The sequence below is a fragment of the Amphiura filiformis genome, unplaced genomic scaffold (assembly GCF_039555335.1).
Source record: "Amphiura filiformis unplaced genomic scaffold, Afil_fr2py scaffold_35, whole genome shotgun sequence".
In the NCBI taxonomy this organism is placed as follows: domain Eukaryota; kingdom Metazoa; phylum Echinodermata; class Ophiuroidea; order Amphilepidida; family Amphiuridae; genus Amphiura; species Amphiura filiformis.
Genome location: NW_027305499.1, coordinates 1 through 26,371, shown reverse-complemented (window position 1 = coordinate 26,371; position 26,371 = coordinate 1). Strand labels below are relative to the sequence as shown.

The following is a 26,371-nucleotide window of genomic DNA, read 5'->3' as shown; positions in this document are numbered from 1 at the left end:
TACATGTACATGTACTATATGTCTCCTTGGCTTGTTTCATTAACACAAATTCTTCAACGTTTTTTTACTATAGATGGTAGACATTATGAAAGCTTTCCATATGGGTCCTCTTACAGGAAGGTTTCTACCTATTTTTTTCCAAATATGACTGTGGTATTGACAACAAATTGTTGGCAATTATGTCATATGGACGCTAAAACCTTAACTATACCAGGTACTACAAAACACTACTTGATATATGCACTGCGCTTGCGTGCATCCCATGTGATGTGATGATACAATCACCCTAAGTGATATTTGGGCACGGTTTTGTTGGCCCGGCCAGCAAAAGACCTGTGGCTAATTGTGGCCGACTTGGTGCTTGGCATGTGAGAGTTCGAATCCCACCCAGAGGAAATAGCTTCTTTAGTTTATTTTCTCTCTTTATTCTTTCCCTTCCAGTTGCCAAAAAGTCCTTTGGGTGTTAGAGTTAATGGAAGATGATGAGATCTGAAATATTACTTACTTAACTCTATGAATTGATGCAACATAATCTTTTAGAGCATAAAATTTATACTTGATTTTTGTGTAAAATAGCTCTAGTATCCCATACGAATCTGCTTACCTCTAATATTAAATAGAATCTTTTTCTCCCGTGAGAACATACTTAAATTCACACCTTTCTGCTTCTAACAAAAGTACAGTCCTTCTGCCTTCCATTGCATGAGTAATAGACAAGCAAACAAACTCTACAAAAGTGGGGTTAAACATAATTGGTCCATGATCTACATTCTCTTAGATTCTATGTTTACAAACCAATGTTAAGTACGGGTACATTTTTCGATATTCTTCACACACACATACATAATTTATATACTGTAAAGTGGAAATTGTCATGCTTCATTTATTTTTGCGTCCCAGACAGCTACTTCTAAAATAACAATTGCATGAATATATTCTTTCTTTTGTGTATAGTTCAATGTATTGAAACTTAAAATTACAAATTAAAAAAAACAAGTTGAACAGCTCAAATCTTGGCATAGGAATTTTGTGTTGGCCTTTTGTGTATAGTTTAATATATGGCAGTTTAGAATCGCAAATTTACAAACAAGTGAAAAACTTGAAAATTGATAAAGCATGATAAATTTACACAATGTGAAAATGTCCACTTTTACATTACATCTTTTCTTATTCATATTTCAATATTTTCTATTTCATTCTTTGACACATGATTATCATTAAAACCAGTGAAGCACCACATACTTTATACACTTTATGAGGAATAATAAAAACTTTAAAAGTTAACATTCTAATAACTTATAATATATACTATATAACTTATATGTAGACTCTACACTTATGTGTAGACTCTAAAAATATGTGGTTAACATGGTTGGGTGTGTAGTTGATAATGCAGAATGTGGTTACAATTTTAACGACATGTGGTTTACATACTTGTTTTTCCATGACATAGTGATTAGAAATAATCATGTTACTTGATGTAATCACTATGTTAGCCAACATTATTAGGCCTGGTCAAGCACCTTCACATACCCAAACGTAGTGATGGTACTTGGTATATACGCTATGGCGATGTAAAAATTAAGACGGATTGGCAGCATACATGCCTGTAAATTTAAGCTTCTTGAAAACATTGTTGTATATGAAACCACAAATTAACAAACTTCAATATGCACTACATACAAAAAAGGACAGCTCTATATCATTACCGATCCTTCAGAAAATTTCACTCTTTTGGCTGTTTGATGCAAAATGTGACTTCCATATCTCTGTTTTCCTTATCGAAGTGTTATGTGCTGTTTACCAATTTGCCAGAAATGTGCAAGGCATTGTGGGAAATTGCCAGAAAATGAATACTAATTGAGTGACGTCATTGGTTTATTTAATACATGTACAAGCTGTGCGCGATTTTTTCAGTTTCGCCAGATAAAAATGGTGTACGGAAAATGTTTGATATGTCTGTATACTAATACGCATAACCTGACATGGTTATTTTATCAACTGCATGGCTGCAAAACAATTAATTTAACCACAGATATGGTTAAAATTGTAACCATGTTCTAAGAAGATAACTATGAACCCAACCAAGCCTTGAAATAAGCAGACTGGAACCAGGAGCAATTTGTTTCGAACATTGCTCCTGGTTCACTGGGATTTTACAAGAACCAGGAGCAATTTCTGAAGAAACAGGAGCAATTTTCAAATATTAAATTTTTTTCTGCATATACAATACAGCATACCAGCACGACTGCATCAAGTGCAAAACTGTAACCAGGAGCAATTTATTTTAGAAAATTGCTCCTGGTTCATGAATTTTACAAGGACCAGGAGCAATTGGTGGCTTTACGAGAGCAAATTTGCTCCCCGCGCCTGCTTATTTCAAGGCTTGAACCCAACCACAGTAACCACATAGTTTTAAGAGTGTACATATCATCTTTTGCTTTGAAGGCAAAACTGGATCAGAAATAAAATAAATAAAAAACTTACATGTACCATGTACAGATAATAGATGAATATAATGGCAAGATACTTTTTTCATTGTCATTGAAGAAATTTCACAATATAATGGTATTTTCAGTCACAGGATTTTGATTTTATGTTTACAAACTTACTTTGAGGCATATTAACTATGCTTTCCACACCTTTGATTTGAAATGGTCTATTGGACAATTTCATTTAAAACCCACACTACCTCTGTGGAAGATTTTGTGGGAGTATGAATTTCAAATTAACACATTAGCAGCTGCATTTGAAAAACTCTCTCTCCATCAGGGGATGATTCAGGTTGAATATTTCTCAGAGTGTATATGAAATTAAAATGGAGCAGCCTAAGTTGCTCATTCCATTTGAAATTCATACTCCCCCTGCAGCAGATATTTCCAAAATCTTCTACAGGGGTAGTGTGGATTTTAAATGGAATAGTCCATTTGAGGAACAGGTTAGGTGGAAAGCTAGTCTGCAAATTTGCAAACCTTGTTCAATTTGCTCACTGCAAAACATCACCAAATTATTAAAAATCTCTCCAATTAAAATATTTCAATAAAATCTTCGGGAAAATGGTAAAACAGCATATAAGATTTGATTTAGCGAGGCACGACACACATGAACAACATATTTAACATATAAATTATTGATACATTATAAATCTCATTATCCAAATAAAGTATCACCAGATGGTCCCGGTATTGTAAACCCTGACCTATGCATTCCATATAAGGCAAGAACGAAACCGCCAAACAACGTACCTACCACCATGATACTTATGCAAAGCCATTTCACGTTCCACTTGTATCTCGCAGGAGCGAAGCAACTCAAGAACGACGAACATGCGGTTAAGGTGAAAACGATTGAAACGAAGGTGTTGATAGCGACGATCTTGCCAAATTTAGCGAAGAGTTGGATGGTGGTGCACGATAGGGGTATCGCTGCTATTAACGTGGTGATGGCGCTGCTTAAAATTGACACGCCTATCGTTGTGAGTGCTTGTCTGGTACGCCACTGGCGTAATGCACTGTTAGACTGTGAAATAGAAAAATGTCAATTTTATTTATTAATTTGTTCAAATTATTATTAATTTGTTCAAATTCAGCAAGATTGTTTTGAAAGGAATATTGATACATGTATGAGAATATCCAATGTTAGAACAATAATTGAAGCAAGCAATTAATTTGAATTCATTATCAATTCATCACTTCCAGTATTATGTATATCTTTTACAGCCCGTTAAGCTTCACAACATCTCATCAACAAATTTACCTTCTGTAAATTTTAATTAATTAGTCCCATCCATAAAGAGCGCCAACTCAGTTTTATTCTAGATTATCAATATCTGGTTAAGCGCCTTTGTCTGAGTATTTTTCACTGAAAAGATATCTAGAATTGCACTTCAATGGCTGCATTTTACAGTTAACTATCTTTATCGTAATTACAGCATTACTTAAGTTGCATGGAAAATTTGATTTTGCCTGTTCATGAGGGAAATGGTAAAAATTACCTCTGTAGGTGATCTACGTTAGGTATACATACTAATGCCCAGGCATGAGAATGGCTTTTTTGAAAAGTGCCTGAAAAATGCATGAATTTGGCCTTTCAAGGCCCATAACAGGCTGAAAAAAATAAATAAAAATGCGTACATTTGGACAACAAAACTGCCTGATAACAGCCCACTCCTGTATCTAAATGACCCATCTAATAGGGATTGAAATACAGCTTCTGGAGCATGGTGGCCTAGCAAAACGGGCATTGACTCATAATCGGAATATCGGAAGGTTGTAGGTTTGAGTCCCGGCGACGCCATCGTGTTGTGCCCTTGAGTAAGGCACTTTATCTCGATTACTCCTCTCCACCCAGGTGTTTAAATGGCTACCGGCATTCTTAAATGCTGGGAAGGTAACAGACTCGCTGTAGAGGAGGTGTAGCGATCCCCTATAGCAACATTACATGGAGGAGTCTGGCCCAATCGCCAATGAAAGAGAAACGGGCACTCCGATCACTGTTTATACAGGATCGTCTCCATTACCTTTTTTATACAGCTTTTACCCCTTTTATCCCTATCATAGTCCTACTCCAGTATCTAGCCCCTGCAGTACTTACTTTAGTTTCAGCATTGGGTACCTCATCGCCTGCAACAAGATATCCTTCAATAAGATGAATACAATAATCTACCGATGATCCTACTAATATAGATAGTGATACTGCTTCGACAGCACCCATCTGCCAGCCTAGAAGATAGAACATGCTTATAACTACCAGGATAACACCTGCAATAAAACAGAAATAAGAGACCATTAATTTATAAGAAAAAATAAGTCTCACAGCTGCCACCTTTGTTTTGCTGTGCACATTTGCCTCATAGAAACCAACCCTGTGTGAATTATAATCTTCACAATCACAAAAGTAAAAATATATACCGTATTGTCTGAAGTAAATGCCCTGGGGTGTTGCATTTTTCCAAAAGAGGGACGTTTATTAGAAGTGAATTTTTAGTGAAACAAAATTTCAAAATCGGATTCAAATTCCTGATGGTGATCCTGTAAAAAGGAGGAATTTATGACTATACTAGTGCTTTAGTCAAATGCAGCAAACCTTTGACGAGCGCGACTACCGTGATGTTGCAAATTCTGCGCTAACAACGCGTACGTCGCACAGTTCATTCATAAATTTCCACTCGGCAACAGCAGATCGCCTCAGCAGCCAATCAGAGACAAGTGCGTCCAACGCAGTAAATATGCGATGTATACTTACAACACGCGCTCGTCAAAGGTTTACTGCATTTTAGTATACTACTGATGGCCGCGCCCACAGAATCATGTGGAAAATGAAATTTTCGTGGAAAATGAAATTTTTGCGGCAAATACAACAAAATAACATCCCTAAGTGCATCATCAAGCAAAAATCTAATAAAATTAATGAAATTCTACCATAATTAGGCAATGAAATGGATGGAAGTTTGAGTCATAATAGGTTTTGTCCATGCAATTTTGTGACTGTCACTAACATGACTGATGCAATTTTAAGCTTACTCACACAATCATACCTGCCAACATTGAAAACCTAGAAAACAGAGTCCGTGGCAAGTTTTTGGCGACTTTGGAGAACCTCTAGACCTATTCTGAAGGTTTGCATTTGAGGAGGGATTTATACTCCATATTTAGCAACAATTTCAACACATATTTGATGACTACAACCTTTGAAAAAATGTGAAAAAACATTCTGGGACCTGTTTTTATAAGTTTGAAAAATATGCTTCCTTCACACAGAAAATGTGCTTTTAAAAATGCAGTTTCCTATACTTTTGTACATAACGATCATTCGTTGAAGTGATTCTTTAGCTTTACAACAAGGCCTACGTGAATGATAGGACACTGATATGATGCACAATACAAAGTTGAAAATTCAGGAAAATAAATCCATTAAAAAAAAAATTTCAATATTTGGTGACTTTGGAGAACCTCTAGACCTATTCTGAAGGTTTGCATTTGAGGAGGGATTTATACTCCATATTTAGCAACAATTTCAACACATATTTGATGACTACAACCTTTGAAAAATGTGAAAAAACATTCTGGGACCTGTTTTTATAAGTTTGAAAAATATGCTTCCTTCACACAGAAAATGTGCTTTTAAAAATGCAGTTTCCTATACTTTTGTACATAACGATCATTCGTTGAAGTGATTCTTTAGCTTTACAACAAGGCCTACGTGAATGATAGGACACTGATATGATGCACAATACAAAGTTGAAAATTCAGGAAAATAAATCCATTAAAATTTTTTTTCAATATTTGGTGACTTTGGAGAACCACTAGATGTATTCTGAAGTGCTAGGATCATTCACAGTTAAAAAAAAAAAAAAAAAAGGAAAACAATTACAAAAAATTTACAGTTTGTTATCCTTAATATGCAAACCACTAACTAATGTTTACCTCTTCATCTATCACAAATATTATACATGCATTGTTTTTTCATGCATTTATAATATGTGCTAGATAAAGAGGTAAACATTAGTGGTTTGCATATTAAGGATAACAAACTGTAATTTTATCTTAATTTTTCTCCAATTTTTTCAAATTCACTGTGAATAATTCTAGCACTTCAAAATAGGTCCAGTGGCGCTCCAGAGTGGCCGAAAACTTTGGAAAAAAAAAAAAAAAAACAAAAAAAACTTGGGAAATCGGAGTGACTCCGAAAATCTGAGTAGTTGGCAGGTATGCAATATGGCACAGAAATGTTTATGGGGCGTTTATTACTGGGGAGCATTTATTACAGACAATACGGTAGGCATTTGTTTAAAGAATTGTGTGATTAAAAATAAAAATAGCACAACATAAGTTCTATTTTTAATAATGTGCATTTTATTTAAAAATGTTTGTGTTTGTCATACTAACCTGTTATTGTGAAGAAGGCAATGAGTAGAATACCAACATGGGCTGTGAATATAACGATTGCTATAACACACACTAGTAGCGAGAGCGCTAAACCGTAGATGGCACTGGTGACACCTAAAATACAAAAATATTTAAAATGAAAAATGAAGTAAGGGTTAATTATATGAGCCATATACTGTAAAAGAAGTGGTCTAAAGTTTTCTTTTGTTCTTCCTCTTTGAGGTAAAAAGAAAACTGTGGAATCCTTTGTGAAGCACACTTCATCAGGAGTATGAATTTTCAACATTCAAAACAAAGTGTATGTATGAAGTTAGGTCCATTCCTAGGGATTTTGCCGCCCTAGGCAAAGCCTCTCCCTGACGCACCACCAAAACATACCCTTTTCCTTTTCCGCCCTGTTTTCTGTTTCTCTTTTCTTTTTTCGCCCCCACTTTTTTTGCACCCATCTGTGTTTGCCGCCCTGGGTGACCACCTTACCTGGCCTAATGGTCGGAACGGCCTTGTATGAAGTAGATTGATGAGTTAAATGAAATTGGGGTAATTGTGGCCTGTATACAGTCATATTAAAGGGGCATTTCGTGATCCACAGCCTCATCCCCCCACTTTTCCCAAAAACAGTTGAGATTTTTACACCACTGGATACCTCTGGCTACATAGATAGATATTTTATTTTCCATGCCAATACATACATATTATTACACACATTTCATTGGTTAACATGTCACTAATTATGGCATGGCGGAGCTGTCCAAAAGGCCAAAGGAGGCCAGAGGTGGACAACACCTTCCATCTTACATTACATTACATTACACCTATGCAGTAGCGTAGCCAGCGGGGGGGCAGGTGGGGCAGAGTGCCCCCCCCCCCCCTGACAAAAAATGAATGTTTATGTACCAAATATTTCTTGCAGATTAATTCGTTTAACAAAAATATCGCCAAATTTGAATTTCGTTCTGGTGCACCAGAACGAAATTACAACACATTGTCTATGGAGCAGTGTAATACACATAATCATGCATAACTCGCAAACGCAAAATCGGAATCAACTGAAATTTTGGAAATAAGCTTTTTTCGTGGATATCTACTGAATAATGTCATAAAAAGAGGATGCTAGGATCATGAAATCCTCCTTTAAAACAGGGCACAGCTGAGATGTTGCTTACTTTAAGAAAACACATAAAATGTATACTCAGCTACCAATATCTTGCCCAATACAAAGCAATTATAAAGGCTGCATTTAGGTTTTGCACATGTTTGAATTTGGGGTGCTTCAGTAACTATTATAGGCAAGGTAAGTAACATCAACAAGGGCCATCAAAAGTGAATATTCAATTTCTATCAAGATATCTGTTGTGCCCTTTTTGTTGCACACAGAGCAGTATTATGGTGATGATACTTACCGACTATTTCCATGAAAACTTGTTTCCAATAATCACTAGTTTGGTAGGCACTTTCCACGCCAACTCTTTCCTCATCAGTTAGTTCTGCTTTGATACTGTCAAGAGCATTCTCCCATAGGTTGTAATCCTTGTAGGCTTCAAATGATGACTTGCCCATGTAGGTTACCTGGTAATAGAATCAGTAAAATCAGTAAGAAGGGGGCCTAATGTTTCACCCTAGCAGGGAGTAAGGGAATGAGAGACACACATGATGAGTAGTATAACACTTGTTTCATAGTGTTATGCCCTTTGCTGTTCAGCCCGTTAATGCTCTACATGCTAGCCACAGGCTTCAACATATAAAAAGTCCAAGTTTTCAGGTATTTTCTCAAAATATCAAAGCTATCTTAAGAACCACTGAACCAAAAGTAGGCTTGTTTGTACTCATTTTAATGCATTTTTCATGCTGATTCCAAATATGGTCATGAAAATTCACATTTCTGACATTTTCTGACATCGTCTGCAGTCGACACCCGAGTGAAGAGAGTTAATGGTGATATTTGTCACTGCACAGACGCACACAAAATGCTAGCAGTGACCAAGCAGCAAGCTGCATCTCACCAATACTCTGATCACTGATACTTTAATTGGCAAATCACGAGGAGTTGACTTCAAATCAACTTGGAACTAGTGTCGCTTGTGACGTATGGCACTGCATGTTATTTTGAGAACAGAACAGCGACATGTTTGCAAACCGCTGCCGCCGAGCGTTGTACTGCCTGGTGACTGCCCCTGGATTTATTAATCACAAAACACTACGAAACCAGCATAATGTAATATGATGAAGCTCCATGAGGAGCAGTTGGATGAGTTCCAGACAAGAAATGTGAGTGCTCTGGTTCATTTTTTTTTACTTTTCTCATCTTTCAATTCATTTATGTCAGAACATAGTTTCCTCTCTGCAGAATCATAAACACATAACATCACTGGACAGAAAACCTAATAATTATGTGAATTTCTCTTTTGATGTCAATCCTTTCTATGTAGTAAACAAAGTCCAATGACAAAACCTCATTATGTGTCATTTTGCATGAGAAGCAAAAGAATGGATTAGATATGTATGCAGTTTAGACAAGTATGCAGCTTGGACACATACACAATTTACAGTTTTTTGCAAAGTGACACATAAAAAAGAATTTGAAAAAATTGCAAACGGGGTTTATGGAACCCATCTTTTACATAATAGGATTGCATTTTGACCTTTCAAATTACCGTATTCATTCCAATAAGCACCCATGCCCCAATAAGCGCCCACCTAGGATATTTTCAATTTGCTAAAGGATACCATTAATGTTGAAGTGACAGAGAGACATTGATACAGTGAAATAGCTGGAGGGCTACAATCCTGTGTAAACTTGCAATACATTTTCTGCATCAGAAAAGCTATTAAAACGTCTCAGAGCCCTTTATAACATATGTAAAATTGTCTCTAATAAACGCCTGTTACGAAAAAATTACGGAAACCAGGTATAAAATAAGCGCCCACCCAAAATGACTTTGTTAAGCGCCCTGGGCGCTTATTGGAATGAATACGGTACATGAGCTCTTCCCCACCCAATGACGACAAGCAGTTAATGCATATTTGGAACCATATTGACCAAACTACAAAGGTAGCACCAACACAACCACATACCCATTCCACCCATAAACATACACACCACCATCCCACGACTTTGTACCAATTTATATGTATTCAAATTTTAACGTTATAAAACCAAATAGGTGAGACATAATTAGTGAATATACTTACTGATTCGAAAGCCATAGCAAGCCACACAAGCTCTCCTCTATTTGTTTTCCCTATGGACTTTGACCTTTGACCCTTCATAAGGTTTGGCCTTGGTAGATCAGCACATTCAGGAACTACTTGTGCTAGTCGACTAATTGTATTCTCAACAGCTGCAAATGATCAACAAAAACAAAGTCATCACAGATTAAAGAAAAGAGTCATCACAATTATTATTTGTTTATTAATTTACAAACAGATGTAATTTTTTATGTTTTCTTACAATTGTAGTCACAAAATTCTAAGACTAAACAATCAACATCTTGAGTATAGGATAAGAGTTGGCTCATAATCTAAATATTTTGTGTTATTTTTGATAAATGGTAATGAAAAAGGGTAAAATTGTGTTTGTTTTTTCAAAAATTAGAAAGCACAATTTGAAATTAGTCTCAACTCAAGTCTTTGGGCTTGATTGTCACAGCATCCGAAAAAATGCCCCAACACACATTTCGGCCCTTATTTCCAAAAATTGACCAAATATCAAAATTTGGCTTTCATTGCCAGTACGAACTAACTACTCAATAAGGATTTAGCTATGTTTCATTTGGCAAAACAGGATCATATTTTTAATCCATAAAAATTAGTGTTGTATTTTTCTGGAATCTGGAGTAGGTCTGTCCTCTCTGATAATGACTTGCAGATAACCGTTCAGATCTTACTAAGTATGGTGTCAGAAAGCTGAATAAAGTTATTAAGTCACATGGGGCTTGAAAGGGAGGAAGGAAGAGAAGGAAGGAACCAAAGAAAATGTACTCACATGACGGAAAGCATTCCGCTCCGCCATTCATCACTATGTCTGTCCTCTTTGCCAATGACTTACAAATTTTACAAAGGGCTCTAATGGTGCCAAAATCCTGGTTGAAGAACTTATCAATTTTAATTTTAAACTTATCATCATAGATTACTGTGCCCTGTTGGAATTAAAATAGAAAAAGTTTCAGGCATGTTAGATATTGATTTGTACATTGTTTCAGATGATTATAAGAAATTCAACTCGAAATAAGATATCTAGAAATAATGTAGTACTGTATTCGATCACCCACTCACAGGCGCCAATTTATAATGATGAAATGGAAGTTATATTACAGACCTGCCAACCTACCAAAGTCAGAAAGAGGGCCATTGAGACCAAAACCTTGTATGTGTACACAAACCAGATACCGACAAATTCGAAGACTTGAGGTGTGCAATACTTTCAGAATACAGAAGCTTTTGCAGGTCTGAATTTATTACGATAGAGTAATTACAATGCTATAGCAAAATTTTAAAGTGAAATTTGGATAATTTTCTGCTGTTCTTATATTTAAATTTGCCATCACTGAAAGTTTCAGGAAACAGGATTGTCCCTCATTTTCACTTTGGTAAACCCCAAATGAGGGATAGTTGGCAGGTCTGTTATAAGTGGGAATTTACACACATTAAAGCGACAAAAAATAAGTGTATCTGAAATCAAATTCATCATAATAATAAGCTGGATGGTTTTGATAGTAAGAGTTTATTTGGACATATGGCAGAATTTACTTACAGATGCATTGAAATGGAGGCACTTAGACAGTTATCGGGTGAAAATGTCTGTAGGGGACGATTACTAGGCTAGGGAAGAGTGGCAAGTTGAATACAGTAGATTAGCTTGATATATGTGATGCGATCAAGCAAAATCAGTCGGAACTCGGATATATTGAATTTTCAGTTTCTAGGATAGTAAAAAGCATTTACAAAGCTGCATTTGGCAGAAAACCCTATTGAAATTGAGCAACCAGTTCAAAAGATATGAGCAATTAAAGAATTTCCAAAACAAGAAATATCTCAAAATCAATATTTCCGAGTTCTGACTGATTTTGCTTCATCGCATCACATACTATAGAATGTACTCTTTGTTTTTATCTTTTTGTAACAACTTATTTTGGGTTTGATTTCATATTAAAGATAGCCGACTGCACACCAGAGTGACTGGACCATATCAGAATGTGATTGCAAAATCTTAAATAAGGTATATGTTGTACTCACAATGATTGAGAATCCCAAATATCACTTATTAAATTTACTACAAGTTTCCAGCTATATACTCTAACACAATACACAATCATGTTTTGTATAGACCACTTGACATCATTCTTTATCAACAAAGGGGAGGGACTGGTCTATTGATATTCTTGAATGAACCGCTACACTGCTCAATGGCTTTCTCGTTCTGTTTGAAATGTGGGTATGGATTTAAAATGCATGTGCCCTGAGCAATGCGTAAGCACACTATAGGGCAAAGAACAATGGAAATTGCCATAATTCGGACACATACTGCCGGGCAATGATGTCACATGTCAAGTGGTCTATACAATGTTCACTCACTTTATCTTCATTGAGGACATGGTCCTTGGTGATATTACTGGAATCTACTCCAATCACTCCAAACACCACATATACCACAGCCGTGGTATCAAGAATAGGTCTGGCAGCTGCATTTCCGCATTTGCCTCCATTGCAAGGGTTATAATCTGCTCCTGGTGAACCCCCAGAGCCTCCCCCAGTGTGAGCACCGGTATCTGGTCCAGGAGCCCCTCCTGGGCTATCGCCACCTCCACTACCACCCCCACCACCCCTTGGGGGTAGGCTGGGTAGGTCAGCTGTATCTGAGAGAATATGATCATTATATTTTTATTATAATTTATAAAATACAATAATTATATCAAAGTACATGTTATGATTTTTTTTATCCTAGATACTCTGTATTTCTAAACTTTTATCATGTTCTAATGAGTGATTGTAATTATCAATCAGTAATCTCCACCTTCATTTCTCTAGCTCTTCCAACCATATGTGTAAATCCAATTTATTTCAATGCCCTCTGTAACACATAGAAAAAGCCATTTTAAAGGCCTATATTCAGTGATCCAAGGGTTTATTACTACTGCTTTCAGACTCGCTTGATACAAGGCACATTATTCTGAACAGACAATATATAAGAGGAAGAAATTAGTAAAACATGAATCAAGCAACACAAGTTGGTGTAAATAAAGTATGAAGTAAAGTCTATTTAGTGATTTGCTCATCCAGATATCATAAATATTCAGCTTTTGTCACCTTTGTTAGTGTAATAGATGTGCTAGTGGTTAAACCAAAAGTTAGTATTAAAGACAAAATAAGACATTTAACATGAATCTGTAATTTGCTGTCTTGTGTTTTTTTTGGCAAATGTTTCATTTCAAAAATACCTAATAACAATTTTAAGACTTTTATGGGGTCGGTCACCCACCTTTGCACAGTATTTTGATACAGCATGCAGCAGGCTATTTATAGAACATCTATCGGTGGAAGCTCTATAGTCCGACGGTTCTTTATTCCGACGGTTCTTTAGTCCGAAGGTTCGTTAATCCGGACGGTTCTTTATTACGAAGGTTCTTTATTCCGATGGTTCTTTATTTGAAGGTTCTATAGTCCGAATTTTGAAATCGGTTCTTTAGTCCGAATATGAAAATAGGCTCTATAGTCCGAATTTAAAAAAGGGTTCTATAGTCCGAATATGGAACTAGGCTCCATAGTCCGAATTTTAAAAAAGGTTCCATAGTCCGAAATTGCAAAAGGGTTCTATAGTCCGAAACGGATACCGTGTTCTTTAGTCCGAATTGGTAAACAGGTTCTATAGTCCGAATTTTATTTTCATCATCTGTTTCAGTGTCAAATCATCATTCATTTATTCTTTCTTGATTTCGTTCAATATTTCTTTTCATTAGCTCTTTCTTAAAATCCCTTTCTCATTTTTGTTTGTTCTATATTCAAATTTCTTTCGTTCTATCTTTATTATATTCTTTCTTTCTTCTCCTTGTTCTTTGTTAAAGTTCATTATCTTTGTATTCATTGTTCTTTCATTTGGACTTCCTTTTAGTCTTTATTCAGTTGTTTCATTTGTTCTTTCATTTATTTTCTTTCATTGTGTCTTTCCTTCTTTTGTTCTGTTTTTGTGTGTGTGTGTGTGTGTGTTTTGTACTTCTTCAGGTTTCTTTATATTTTCGTTCCATTCATTATTTTTCTTTTCGTTTCTGATGGTGTAAAAATATGTCAGCATTTTTGGAACAAATATCGTATTTTTAAGATCTCTGTCTAAGTTGGGGATATCAGGCGCGAACGCAGGATTTGTTTTTGATAAGGGGGGGGGCAAAAGTGGCGTCATCCCGTTTACCATAAACTCTGCTATTATCTATCCAGTAAATGTTAATGTTATAAAAAAATCGGACTATAGAGCCTTTTTACTGATTCGGACTAAAGAACACGGTATCCGTTTCGGACTATAGAACCCTTTTACAATTTCGGACTATAGAACCCTTTCTCAAATTCGGACTATAGAGCCTATTTTCATATTCGGACTAGAGAACCGTTTTTAAAATTCGGATTAAAGAACCTCTTTTAATATTCGGATTAGGGAACCTTTTTCAAAATTCGGACTATAGAACCTTCGAGATAAAGAACCGTCGGAATAAAGAACCTCTTTTAAATTTTTTTCGGACTAGAGAACCTCTTTTAAAATTCGGACTAGCGAATGGTATGAACACATGTTTGGACTAGCGAACCTTCGGACTAAAGAACCTTCGGATTATAGAAGCGTCGGATTATAGAGCAGTCCCCCATCTATCATGCTAACAAAAGTGCCAAAATCTGAATTTTTATGATTTTTATGATCCTCTGGATGAACAAATCACTAAATAGGCTTTTACACTCACTTGTGTTGCCATTCATGTTTTACTAATTTCTTTCTCTTATATATTGTCTGTTCAAAGTAATGTACCCTGCATCAAGCGAGTGTGAAGTCAGTAGTAATAAACAATCATGGTGATTGGTTGAGTAACAATCATATCATGACATCAAGACCCACTGATCATTGAGCATTTAGAATGGTCACAGAACTCACCTCTTCTTGATGACCACCATAGCGTACCTGGAACTCTGAAGCAAATTTACTTTTACCTCTCTCTCTGTTTTCCCCCTTTTCCCTCTCATCTCTCCATGGAGAAATTATGATAAAACCAAAAATGTTTTGAAAACAGGAGGAATTTCAAGCTCTATGACTATACTATGGGATTATAGCCATATTGGATTATCATATGGGGACCAAAACTTTGTACCTGCAGCATTTGGAGCATAAGCTTGTACATTTTTAATGCATGTGTAATAAAAGGTTTGTGCATTTTTAGTGTGTTATAGCAAATATTTCATTAAATGTTGATTAATGTTGCGTAAAGCACTGTAATGTTATTTTCCTTTACCTGCACTACAGCTAAGTCTATAAGGCATATGGCAGAATAAACTGCCAGCACACAGCACACAATTTCCCTATCTGTAGATGAGTACAAGGTGACACAAACACATGGGCAACATTGGGCTATTCGACTTGAAATCCATACACCCCCTATGGAAGACATGACCTTAAAATCTTCCACACAAGGAGTGTAAATTTCAAACAGGGTTACCTTAATGTGGGGTTCTACTCCACCTATATGGGAGATTAAGGTCATGTTTTCCATTTGTGTATGGATTTCAACATGAACAGCCCAATGAATATGTAGTCCTGCCCATCCATTCAAATGCATTGGATACAACTAGACACACCTTTGCACTGTCCTTTGTGTGCAATAGTAAATTTCTTCTCCAGTTGGCAGCTCACCACCTTCAGCTCGCACTCATTGATGTGTGTGTTGCCCTCTGTATCGCATAATGGCTCCATTTCAACCGGACATCCGGTCTCACACTGGCATTTTGGCCCCAGGTTGGGAACATCCTCGCACTTGGCTCCATACTTGCAGTGAAGATCAACGTTGGCACATGTTTTTTCTGATTGGGGTAAAACAATATAGGACGTCCAATGTACATGTAATAAGAATCACACCAATGACTTTAACCTCATGAGAACTACCTGCCTATTGGTCAAAAAGAAGTTTTCATTATCAATTGGACCAATTAGCAAAATTGTTACAATAATTTCACCACACAAAAAAATTGGGGTGAATTATTTGCAAAGCTCCAATCTGATTGGTAATTGAAATGAAAATATTATGAAATTGGCCAATGAGGCAATGTTAGATTGGCAGGTAGTGCTCAGGGGGTTAAGAAAGTAAAATGTGGAAGTAAAATGTAGAATCCATGTACGAAGATTATCAAGACCTGTGGTGCTGAAACTTTGTCAACAATATAGAGAGAACGAAAATTCACAACAGCATAGTATATTGTGCATGATATGATTTCCAAATCACTGCCTTACACGCACTGAGTTTGGTGACTTGCGACAAAACCAAGATAGATCTGGCATTTTCGAATGACATCATTTTCTAATATAGCTATTAAAATTGGCCAAGTTAAAAGTTATACATTAAAGTATGCCACCCATAAGCTGTGTTAATTCCACGAGTATGCACCGTTTTTGAGTATGCACCATTTATGAGTATGCACCATTTATGAGTATGCACCATTTATGAGTATGCACCATTTATGAGTATGCACCATTTATGAGTATGCACCATTTATGAGTATGCACCATTTATGAGTATGCACCATTTATGAGTATGCACCATTTATGAGTATGCACCATTTATGAGTATGCACCATTTATGAGTATGCACCATTTATGAGTATGCACCATTTATGAGTATGCACCATTTATGAGTATGCACCATTTATGAGTATGCACCATTTATGAGTATGCACCATTTATGAGTATGCATCATTTATGAGTATGCACCTTTTATGAGTATGCACCATTTATGAGTATGCACCTTTTATGAGTATGCACCGTTTATTCTGTGAGTATGCACCGTTTATGAGTATGCACCAGATTCTAAAGTTGCACCAGCTACATTAAATATACAGCAGCAATAAGAAGTTATAGGTAACCATTATAAACATGCAAATAAAAGTAAGGACAAATCTCAAATGTCCCCTTAATCCATGTGGCGGGAAGAAATATATCAGGGGTTGAGAAAGCCTTAACTCACAAAGACTTACTTTGTGAGTTCAGACTTTGTGGTTCTCAACCCTCGATATGCAAGATTGAGACACAAATGTAACTTGATCTTATCCAATCAGACCAAAACCTACAATAATGAAATTAAGATATAGCAAAATTGAGGAACGAAAAGCACATATCGTCACTGGGCGGGAAAAACCTCATATATACATTTGGCCCTTGAATATGGATGAAGCAAACTCTTCAATATAAAGTCTACACCTATAAGGCTTTATCCATGTTCAAGGGCCAAAAGTTAATATGAGTTTTTTCCTGGATGTACTTTGGCCCTTGAACATGGATAAAGCAAAATCTTCAATATAAAGTCTATACCTACAAGGGCCAAAAGTACATATAAGGTTTTTCCCGCCCAGTGACGATATAAAAACTTAGCAACCAAGCCTGGCAGAGACTTCTAGATTTCAACATTACTAAGCTTATACTGTGCAAGTTTTGAATGATAACTCAATTTTCAAATATTCCAGCTTTGGTCTGAGGGGATCTGAATACGCAGATTCAGGGATTCCTCCCCACAATGCAATAAGTGTGTTGCATAACAATAGATACAGTTCGGAGGTTAATCCATCTCCTTTGTTATGCAATACACCTATTGCATTGTGGGAATGAATTTCGGCACAAATTGACTTCCGGTAGAGAAACCCTAAATCCACATATTGAGTGGATTGTGTCACAAAATATTTCCAGACTTACTATCAGTAACAGGTGCTTTTGTGGTAACAGGAACCTTTGCTGTGGCAGTAGTGACAGCATCCGCTGCTGGAGTAGTGTTGGGAATAGAGTCTGTTGTCACCTTGTTGCCATGTGGTTTAGTTGTCACCTTGTTGTCATGTGTTTTAGTTGTCACATGCCTGCTTGGTGATGTCATCGAAGGAGGCAGATTTATAGTTGGCAGTGTGACAGGATGATGAACTGGTGCTTGTGGCTTCAATGAAATAAAAAAGGAAATTACTTTTATGTAAGCTTACAGGGCAAGAGCTTTTGACATGGATTCTTGATTTCTTTGTGAAATTAATGCAAGGTATAATAGAGGCTCCCAGCAACCTCAATTATCTGGAATGAGCGTTTTGAGTGTTTCGACAGTATTTTTGTGGGACATGAGAGCACATCAGACATATCAATTGCATTCTGAATATGAAGAATGTCTTTCTGATATCAATAATTTTCATTTTTGAAATTCACAATATAATACAAATTTTATGACAAATTATTAAATTTTGATATTTTTCACAATTTTGATATATAACAATCCTCGAAGTAGATTTTCTAAATCTAATGATATACCATTCTTAAAGTGTATGTAGCTGGGAGGAAAAGCTGACGATCAATTGAAAATTTTGACCTTTCATTTTGAAGATATGTATTTTTTCCCAAAAAGACCTAATTTTTTTTTGTGTTTTGGGGAAAAAATCCATATCTTCAATACGAAAGGTCAAAATTTTCAATTGATCGGCTTTTCATCCCACCTACATACACTTTAAGTACATATCATCAGATTTATAAAGTTTACTTCAAGGACTGTTATATTTCAAAAATATCAATTTTAATCATTTGCCATAAAATGTGTATTATATTTAATTTCAAAAATCTAAATTATTTGATATCAGAAGGACATTCTTCGATTCAGAATGCAATTGATATGTCTGATGTGCTCTAATGTCCCACAATAAATACTGTCCAAACGCTCATACCCCACCCCTTAATGTAAGGTATAATAGAGGCTCCCAGCAACCTCAATTAGTGTGTGCATATTCCTCTTGTTATCCTTGGCTTGAAGTAGGAGTAGGAGTAAGAGGAGGAGGAGGAGGAGGAAGAGGAGGAGGAGGAAAGGGATGAGGAGGGGATTGAGGATATTTTCTTGAGATTGCTTCCATTTTTATACAGTGTTGCCTTTAAAATTAAATGTTACCTAGCCCAATTTGTGTAAATCCAGAGCATTATTTTAATTGATGCCTTTGTTGCTTATGTTGTATAAGCCCGATTAAGAAGACACTGATGATCCGAACCCTACCACCCAGACCTCTATGGGGTCTCTAAAATCGTTGGCTTACCCCATCTCGCATGAATTCTGGACATGATTTGCAACTGATATCTTCTCCAATGAAGTTTTAGGGCAATCAAGATGTTGAAGATCCTATAAATCCTCTCTTGTGGTGGTGTCCATGCATTATTATAAAATCCCCCCTCCCCTTAAAAGCCATATTATATGGCTACTTACCCCCTCTTGAGTGAATCCTGAGCATGATTTGCAACTGATATCTTTTCCACTGAAGTTATAAGCCAGATCAAGAAGACGTTGAAGATTGGTATCTTCTCTATACAAGGCAGGTGGCCGACTGGATGGTTGAATTTGAAGGACTAAAGTGAGTGAGACGGCTACTACCAGTAGGTATGTACCTGTCATAACAAAACAAATAAGCAACGGTAGTATACTTTCAATCATGTTTCACTGTTGTTCATCACTATTTAACAAAGATCTGCCAACACCATCTGTGAGGTTTACTGTGCCCAAACAAAGCAAATCATACAATTAACCACGCTAGACACAAATTGTAAAACAGTGAACAATCGTGAAACATTATTGAATCCATTTCAACAATGAAAACAAGGAAAAGATTGTCTAATTCACATAGTTATTTTATGAAGAATGTTTGTTAGTCATTGCCACTCAACCTTACAAGAAGATCGGAGTTGGTACTCGTTGGTTTTACCTCATGGAGCAAAAGTGTACCTCCAGCAAATATAGGCAAGAGCCCAAAATCAAAAGATAATTTGTGTCTTTAAAGTAACTTGAGTGTTACTAAGGTTTGCGCTTGGAGTCCTTAATGGATGATTTTGGCACATCCTGTTACATGCAGGATGCAAAAAACCCATGCACTTTAGATCAAAGTTTACCCGGTGCATAGTGAAAATAATCCACAGGTACATGGTGGAGTTGGTACTCTTTGGTTCTACCTCATTGAGCAAGATACATACCTATGACGACCCATCTAAACTTTATCACTGGATCAGCCACAAATCTTTTCAGGAATGCCTGCAATAACTTGGTTGTTCCTCCTAAATTCTTCCTGTTGCTCCCATCTCCAACCACAGTACTAATGGCGACGTTGTCCAACATGGGGACATCATCGTCATCACATAGTAGACCTGTATGAGACAGAAAAAAAATGTTGATCATCAGTAACTACAGTGCCAAATCTGACTTTACTTGAGAAAGGTTGAGAACCTAAAGAGCTTTTGCTCTCCCTACAGATCTTGATACATGTATCATCTCACACTTTCTGGTTTGATCTTAGTTGATATATGTAGAGTCATCATCATCATCAGCCGTATTCAGCCCACTGCAGGGCGAAAGCCTCCCCAAGTTGCCACCAAAGTTTCCTGTCATTTGCTTTTGCCATCCACCTGATCCCTATGAAACTTGCTATCTCATCCCTCCACCTGACTTTCTGTCTGCCTTGGTGTCTTGAGCCCAGCCAAGGCCTCCATTCTGTGACATTCTTTGTCCATCTATTATCTGTTGATCTTGCAAGATGGCCAGCCCAATGCCACTTCTTCATCTTTATTGTGTGGATTATGTCTGTAACTTCTGTTTGGCTCCTGATCCATGCCACTGTTTTCCTGTCCCTTTTGGTGTAGCCCAGCATACATCTTTCCATGCTATGCTGTGCAGTTTTTGCTCCATCCTCTTAGTAAGTGACCATGTTTCAGCTCCATAGGTCATGGCTGGTAGTACACATTGGTTGAAAACCTTTCGTTTCAGACAAGTTGGCATCTTACTTCTCATGATGTCATTCAGCTTGCCAAATGCACACCAACCAGCCCTAGTCCTCCTCTTTACTTCATCCATGTGATTGTGAGTCATGTTGATTAGTTGTCCTAAGTACACATATTGGTCCACCTTTTCTATTTCTGTGTTCCCTACCATGACCAGCTGTTCTGTGGCGAACTGGTTGAACATGACTTTTGTCTTTTTCATGTTTATCTTTAGTCCCACTTGATTGCTTCTCTGTTTGAGATCATTGATCATTTCTCTTAGGTCTTTAGCATTGTCTGTTATTATGACTTATGTCATCTGCGAAGCGAAGGTGACTCAGGTTGTCTCCGTTTATGCTAATGCCCTTACTTTCCCAGTCTAGGTGACGTATAATTTCTTGAAGTGCCGCATTAAACAGTTTAGGTGAAATGGTATCACCTTGTCGCACCCCTCGTTGGATAGATATCTTGTCACTGTCCTTGTGGAGGCGGATTGTTGAAGTGCCCTTGCTGTAGATAGTATCTATTATCTGGATGTATCCAGGATGGACGCCTTGCTGTTTGAGGGCTGTGATGACTGCCTGGATCTCAATGCTATCAAAAGCTTTTCTCGTAGTCAATGAATCCAAGGCATAGTGGCTGTCTATATTCACCCATCTTTTCGACAATTTGGTTGATGACATGAAGGTGATCCATGGTTGAATAACCGCTCCGGAACCCCGCCTGTTCCTGGGTTGGTTGAAGTCAAGGATGTTGGTAATCCGATTTGTAAGAACTTTGGTGAAAAGTTTGTATGTGTTTGAGAGTAAGCTGATTGGTCTGTAGTTCTTCAAGTCTTTGATGTCCCCTTTCTTGTGGATGAGTATTATAAGGGCATTATTCCAACTGTCCGGTGTCTGGTTAGTCTGGATACATAGTGTGAATAGCTTTGCAAGCTCTGCCTTTACTGCGCTGCCTCCATCCTTGAGAATGTCGACTAGCACTCCATCTTCTCCTGGTGCTTTACCTCTTTTCATGTCATTGAGACATTTGTCAACTTCATCCTCTCCAATTGGTGGTATATTCTCTTCTGCACTTTCAACGTCTATAATTGGTGGGGTTATTTGGACTTTGCTGGAGTAGAGATCTTGGTAGAACTCTTCTACCCGCTTGATGACTAATTCTCTGTCTGAGATTATGTTTCTGTCTTCCCCCTTCAGTGCTATTATTTGAGATTTTCCAGTGGCAAGTCCTTGCTTTGTTTTCTTGTAGCTTTTGTTATCTTCAAGAGTTTTCTGAATCATCTTTGTGTTGTGTGCTCGGATTTCATTTGTCATTCGCTTCCTTATGGTTTTGCATAATTCTGTATACTTGATATGTTGGATTCCAATCGTGTTCTTCATTTCCCGTCTCCGTTTCATCATTTCAAAAGTTTCCTTTGAAATCCTGTCTATCTTCTGTGGGTCTTTTTTCCCTGCTGTCTCCAAAGCACAATCTAGGATTGTGTTTGTAAGTCTTTCACAGACATCATTTACATCTAGGTCTTCTGCTTCATCATTCAGGATATCAAACTTGTTTTGCAGCTTCATCTGGAATTCTTCTTTGTTCTGTTGTAGCTTATCCAGATTGACCTGCATCCTTCTTTCTTGCACGAGTTTGTATCTTTCCAGTTTCAAGTTGATGGAGATCCTTGCTCTTACTAGCCTGTGATCACTTCCAGTGTTGAAGCGGTTTAGAACTGAGACATCTTTCACATTTTTTGGTTCGCTTGTCAAGATGAAGTCAATTTCATTTCGATATAATCCATTTGGGCTTCGCCATGTCCACTTCTGAGATTCTTTTTTCTTGAAGAAGGTATTCATGATTTTTAAGTTCTTGCTTTCGGTGAATTCTAGAAGCCTGTCTCCCCTTTCATTTCACTCTCCCACACCATATTTTCCTAGCATGGTTTCATTTGAGTTTGTTTTCTTTCCTACTTTAGCATTAAAGTCTCCCATAATGATTGTGTGATTTGCTTTGTCTTGGTTGAGCAGTTCGTTAATTTCTTCAGAGACTGCATCTACATCTTCATCTGGGTAGCTGGTTGTTGGCAAACACGCTTGAATGATTTTCAAGGTCTGTCTTTTGGAGATTTTGATGATGACTTGTGCTACTCTGTCCGACTGGTTTTTGTAGCTTACAACATTTGATGCCAAGTCTTTCCGTACTAGGAAGCCGACTCCTCCAGTGCTGCTATTATCTTTACCCCTTGTGTAAAGCATGTGTCCACTCTTGAGTTCCAGAAGATTTTCCCCACGACGCCTAACTTCGTGATAGACCGAGGATATCCCATGTGATATGATCAAGTTCTTTTTCCAACTCATGAAGTTTTGGTTCGCCAAGGAGGGTTCGCACATTATATGTGCAAATAGTCAATTCCTTTAGGGAGCCTGTCCTTTTCCAGTGATTCTTAGCACCTCTACTCTCGCCTCACCATAACCGCTCCCGTGGTCAGGGACTTGAGAGCTGCTGGGGACTGAGGGCCGTTTCATACTTTGTGCTGCCATATTAGTTGGGGGTTGTGGCCCTAACTCGTCACGCTGGCCACTGTTGCGGGTTGACGAGTGCTACGTTGATGTTAAGTAGCTCAGTCACTGTTGGTCACCCAGACAGGATCTGGGGGCTATATGGTACTACCACCCGGCAAGGGAATGAGCTTGCTGCTCACCCCCCCTGGATTCTCCCGTAGGAGTGGATGTCAGTATGCCTCTGACAACCATATGTAGAGTATTGGAGAAGTAATAAATTGTGTGGTGTGAGGTTCAAATCATGGGCAGTCAGTACTGTAATCCACCATCCATAATTCTGGTTGTGTGCAGCATGTGTGCTTGATGAGAACCCAAAGAGTTTTGTAAAGATCTTGATATCACCTCACAATTTCTATCAGTTGGTACATGTAGAGTACTGGGGAAGTAATAAATTGAAGGTCTGGGGTTCAAATCACGGACAGTCAGTATAATCTTCGCCAATATCCATAATGTTGGTTGTGTACGGCATGTATAAAACACCCCAAATATTAGAAAGAGAGGGAAAGAGCAAATAATTTTGCAAAGACTTGACTTATATAATGTCTCGTGCTCACAATATTCAATCTCAGTTTACACATTTTGAACAAACATTTTGTGTAAACTTTTGAAAAGTGACACTCACTTCAAACTATTAACATTAGGGTTAGGGTATATGATTAAGGCAGAAAAACAAAAACAAAATAATGACACTGCATACTTTCACACTGCCACAAAAAACAAAACAATGGAAACCACACACCAACTTTGAATAAACATCACAAACCCTCAGATCAACATCACCATCCCACACACTTCCTCACTCACACAAACAAAACACAGAACCTGGAACAACAAAATGTAGGTACATGTACTAAAAATAACTGGTAAACACATGTGAATATGCACTCAGTTAAGAGCAAAGAATGTTTGTGGATACGGATGTACAGCTAAAGAAGTGTACTTGAATGAGTCACGCTGTAATTCATTTTCCATCGCTTGTATGATTTAGTTTAACATTTTCACAAAACGTGAATATTTGCGATCTATATAAAATGAAGTTGGACAATTTTGTTCATATATTATTTCAGAACACTTGTGTACACACTTCTACCACTACAGCCTTCAATTAGTATCTTAAGGCCAAGAAAAAAAGAATGTATGTCTCAGACACCCACATGCATTGCTATGTGAAATCCAATTTAGCGCTTAGCACTACGCGTTGGCCGTATTTTTTTTTTTTACCCCTATGTTAATTTTTTCAGTATCATATAGCGATCCAATTTTGTCTTCTTTGCAGTTTGCTTGATGTTTTTTGTACACATTTTGCCATGATTGTAAAAGAGACAAACAAAACTATTCATTGTGTATATTATATTACTATATGTTTCTGTATTTGAATATCAAAAAGTACATAAATATTGTGCCTTGACTGTAAAAAAAATAATAAATAAAAATATCGCATATCGCATAGCTCATATTCTTAAAAAAATTTAAAAAACGCATAGCACTTAGCTTTTTTACCAAATGTGTCTGAGACATACTTTCTTTTTTATTTGGCCTAACTGATCAAAATACTAAATATGAGCATAACTACCTTGTGGATCTTCATCTATATCCAACATAGGGATGTCATCATCCAGAACAGTTCCTTCCGGTCCTACAACACTCACAGTATATGTTCTTCTCCCCCGCTGTTGCTGTTCTTGCTGTTGCTGTTCATGTGCTGATAAGACTCGCTGTAAACTTGGACAAGCTGATGTGGTTGCAGCAGAATCTTGGGTACTTTTGGATGGGAAACTGTAAAGTAGATTCAAAATAAGAATTTCTTGTTGATATTCTTGATCAAGACAATACGGTACAGTGCATGAAAGATTATTGTTAGGCAGTATGCAATGCTTGGAATTTGCTTGGGTAGAACCTATACGTTGTTGATTACATTTGTTTTTAAACCCCTGGCTTGGCCTCTATCCATACCAGGTGCATAAATGGGAAGGTTATAATAAGATGATTGTAAGAATGACACACTCCTTACCAGTAGGAGTTATATTAAGGAGTTAATACTCCTTCTCTTTTGAATGTGTGTGTGTGTGCAGGGATGTACAAATCAGACAATGCTTCAAAACTGAGTGACAGTAACATATTCAAAACAACATTGTGTATGATATCATTGATATGTTTTCAATGTGAAAGCGAAACAATATCTTCCTTTTCCTGTACATTTAAAAAGAAAGTTATATATTTCGTGCAAGGGTAGCGCTAGGCTACAGTTATAGGACCCCTATTTTTAAATTTTCTGCGAGTTCAAGGGTTCCTGCAGACCCCCAGCTTTTCAATCTAGCGCTACCGTAGCCATACTATTTATGCTGCATTTGTGCAACTCTGACTCACCAAACACTACTATGGACCCCCTACTTTCAGATTTTCTGCAAGTTTGGAGGTCCCTGCGGACTCTGGAGTGCTTTGTTCTATCGCTACCCGTTTTTGTGTAAATTGTGCTTTTACTAGCACTCTATGAATTGTGTTTTTTTATTAGCACTCTGGTTAGGATACATGTAAATGTCGGGCTAGCAACATTTCTGTCAAGCTGGTAAGTTTTATGAGTTACCAGCCCGACTGGCTAGTAGCCAAGAAATTCACACCTGTGTGTGTGGGGGTGTGTGTGTGTGTATTAGCACTTCGAGATAATGCTTCCAATCTGAAGCTGCAGCCAATAAGATTTGCACCGACATCGCCAAAAACACTAAACTTACCAGTGAACTTCACAGTTTATCCAACCATTCCATAAAGTGAGAGCTGGAGGCATGATGAGAAATACTGTCACCCAACAGAAGGATACTATCAGCATCATAAATAAGCCAAAGCTATAGATGGCTGGAATCTAAAAAGAAGAAAGTAAGAATTATCATGCATGTTAAAGGATCTGATATTAACGTTTATGGACGTTTTCACATATTTTTTGTGGGAGCTGAGAG

General features: G+C 37.2%; 1 protein-coding gene across 1 annotated transcript; it reads right to left on the bottom strand.

Moving 5' to 3' along the window:
* Positions 1-2,393: 2,393 nt before the first annotated feature.
* On the bottom strand, positions 2,394-26,277 carry LOC140143978 (uncharacterized; the record flags this gene model as incomplete). Its single annotated transcript, XM_072165810.1, has 15 exons — positions 2,394-3,519; positions 4,594-4,760; positions 6,888-7,001; positions 8,288-8,453; positions 10,077-10,225; positions 10,870-11,023; positions 12,459-12,739; positions 15,711-15,932; positions 17,812-18,043; positions 19,337-19,515; positions 20,095-20,265; positions 21,245-22,697; positions 22,830-23,158; positions 24,994-25,196; positions 26,150-26,277. Coding segments are annotated over 15 exons (4,317 nt in total), but the record flags the coding sequence as incomplete, so codon positions are not given.
* Positions 26,278-26,371: the final 94 nt, after the last annotated feature.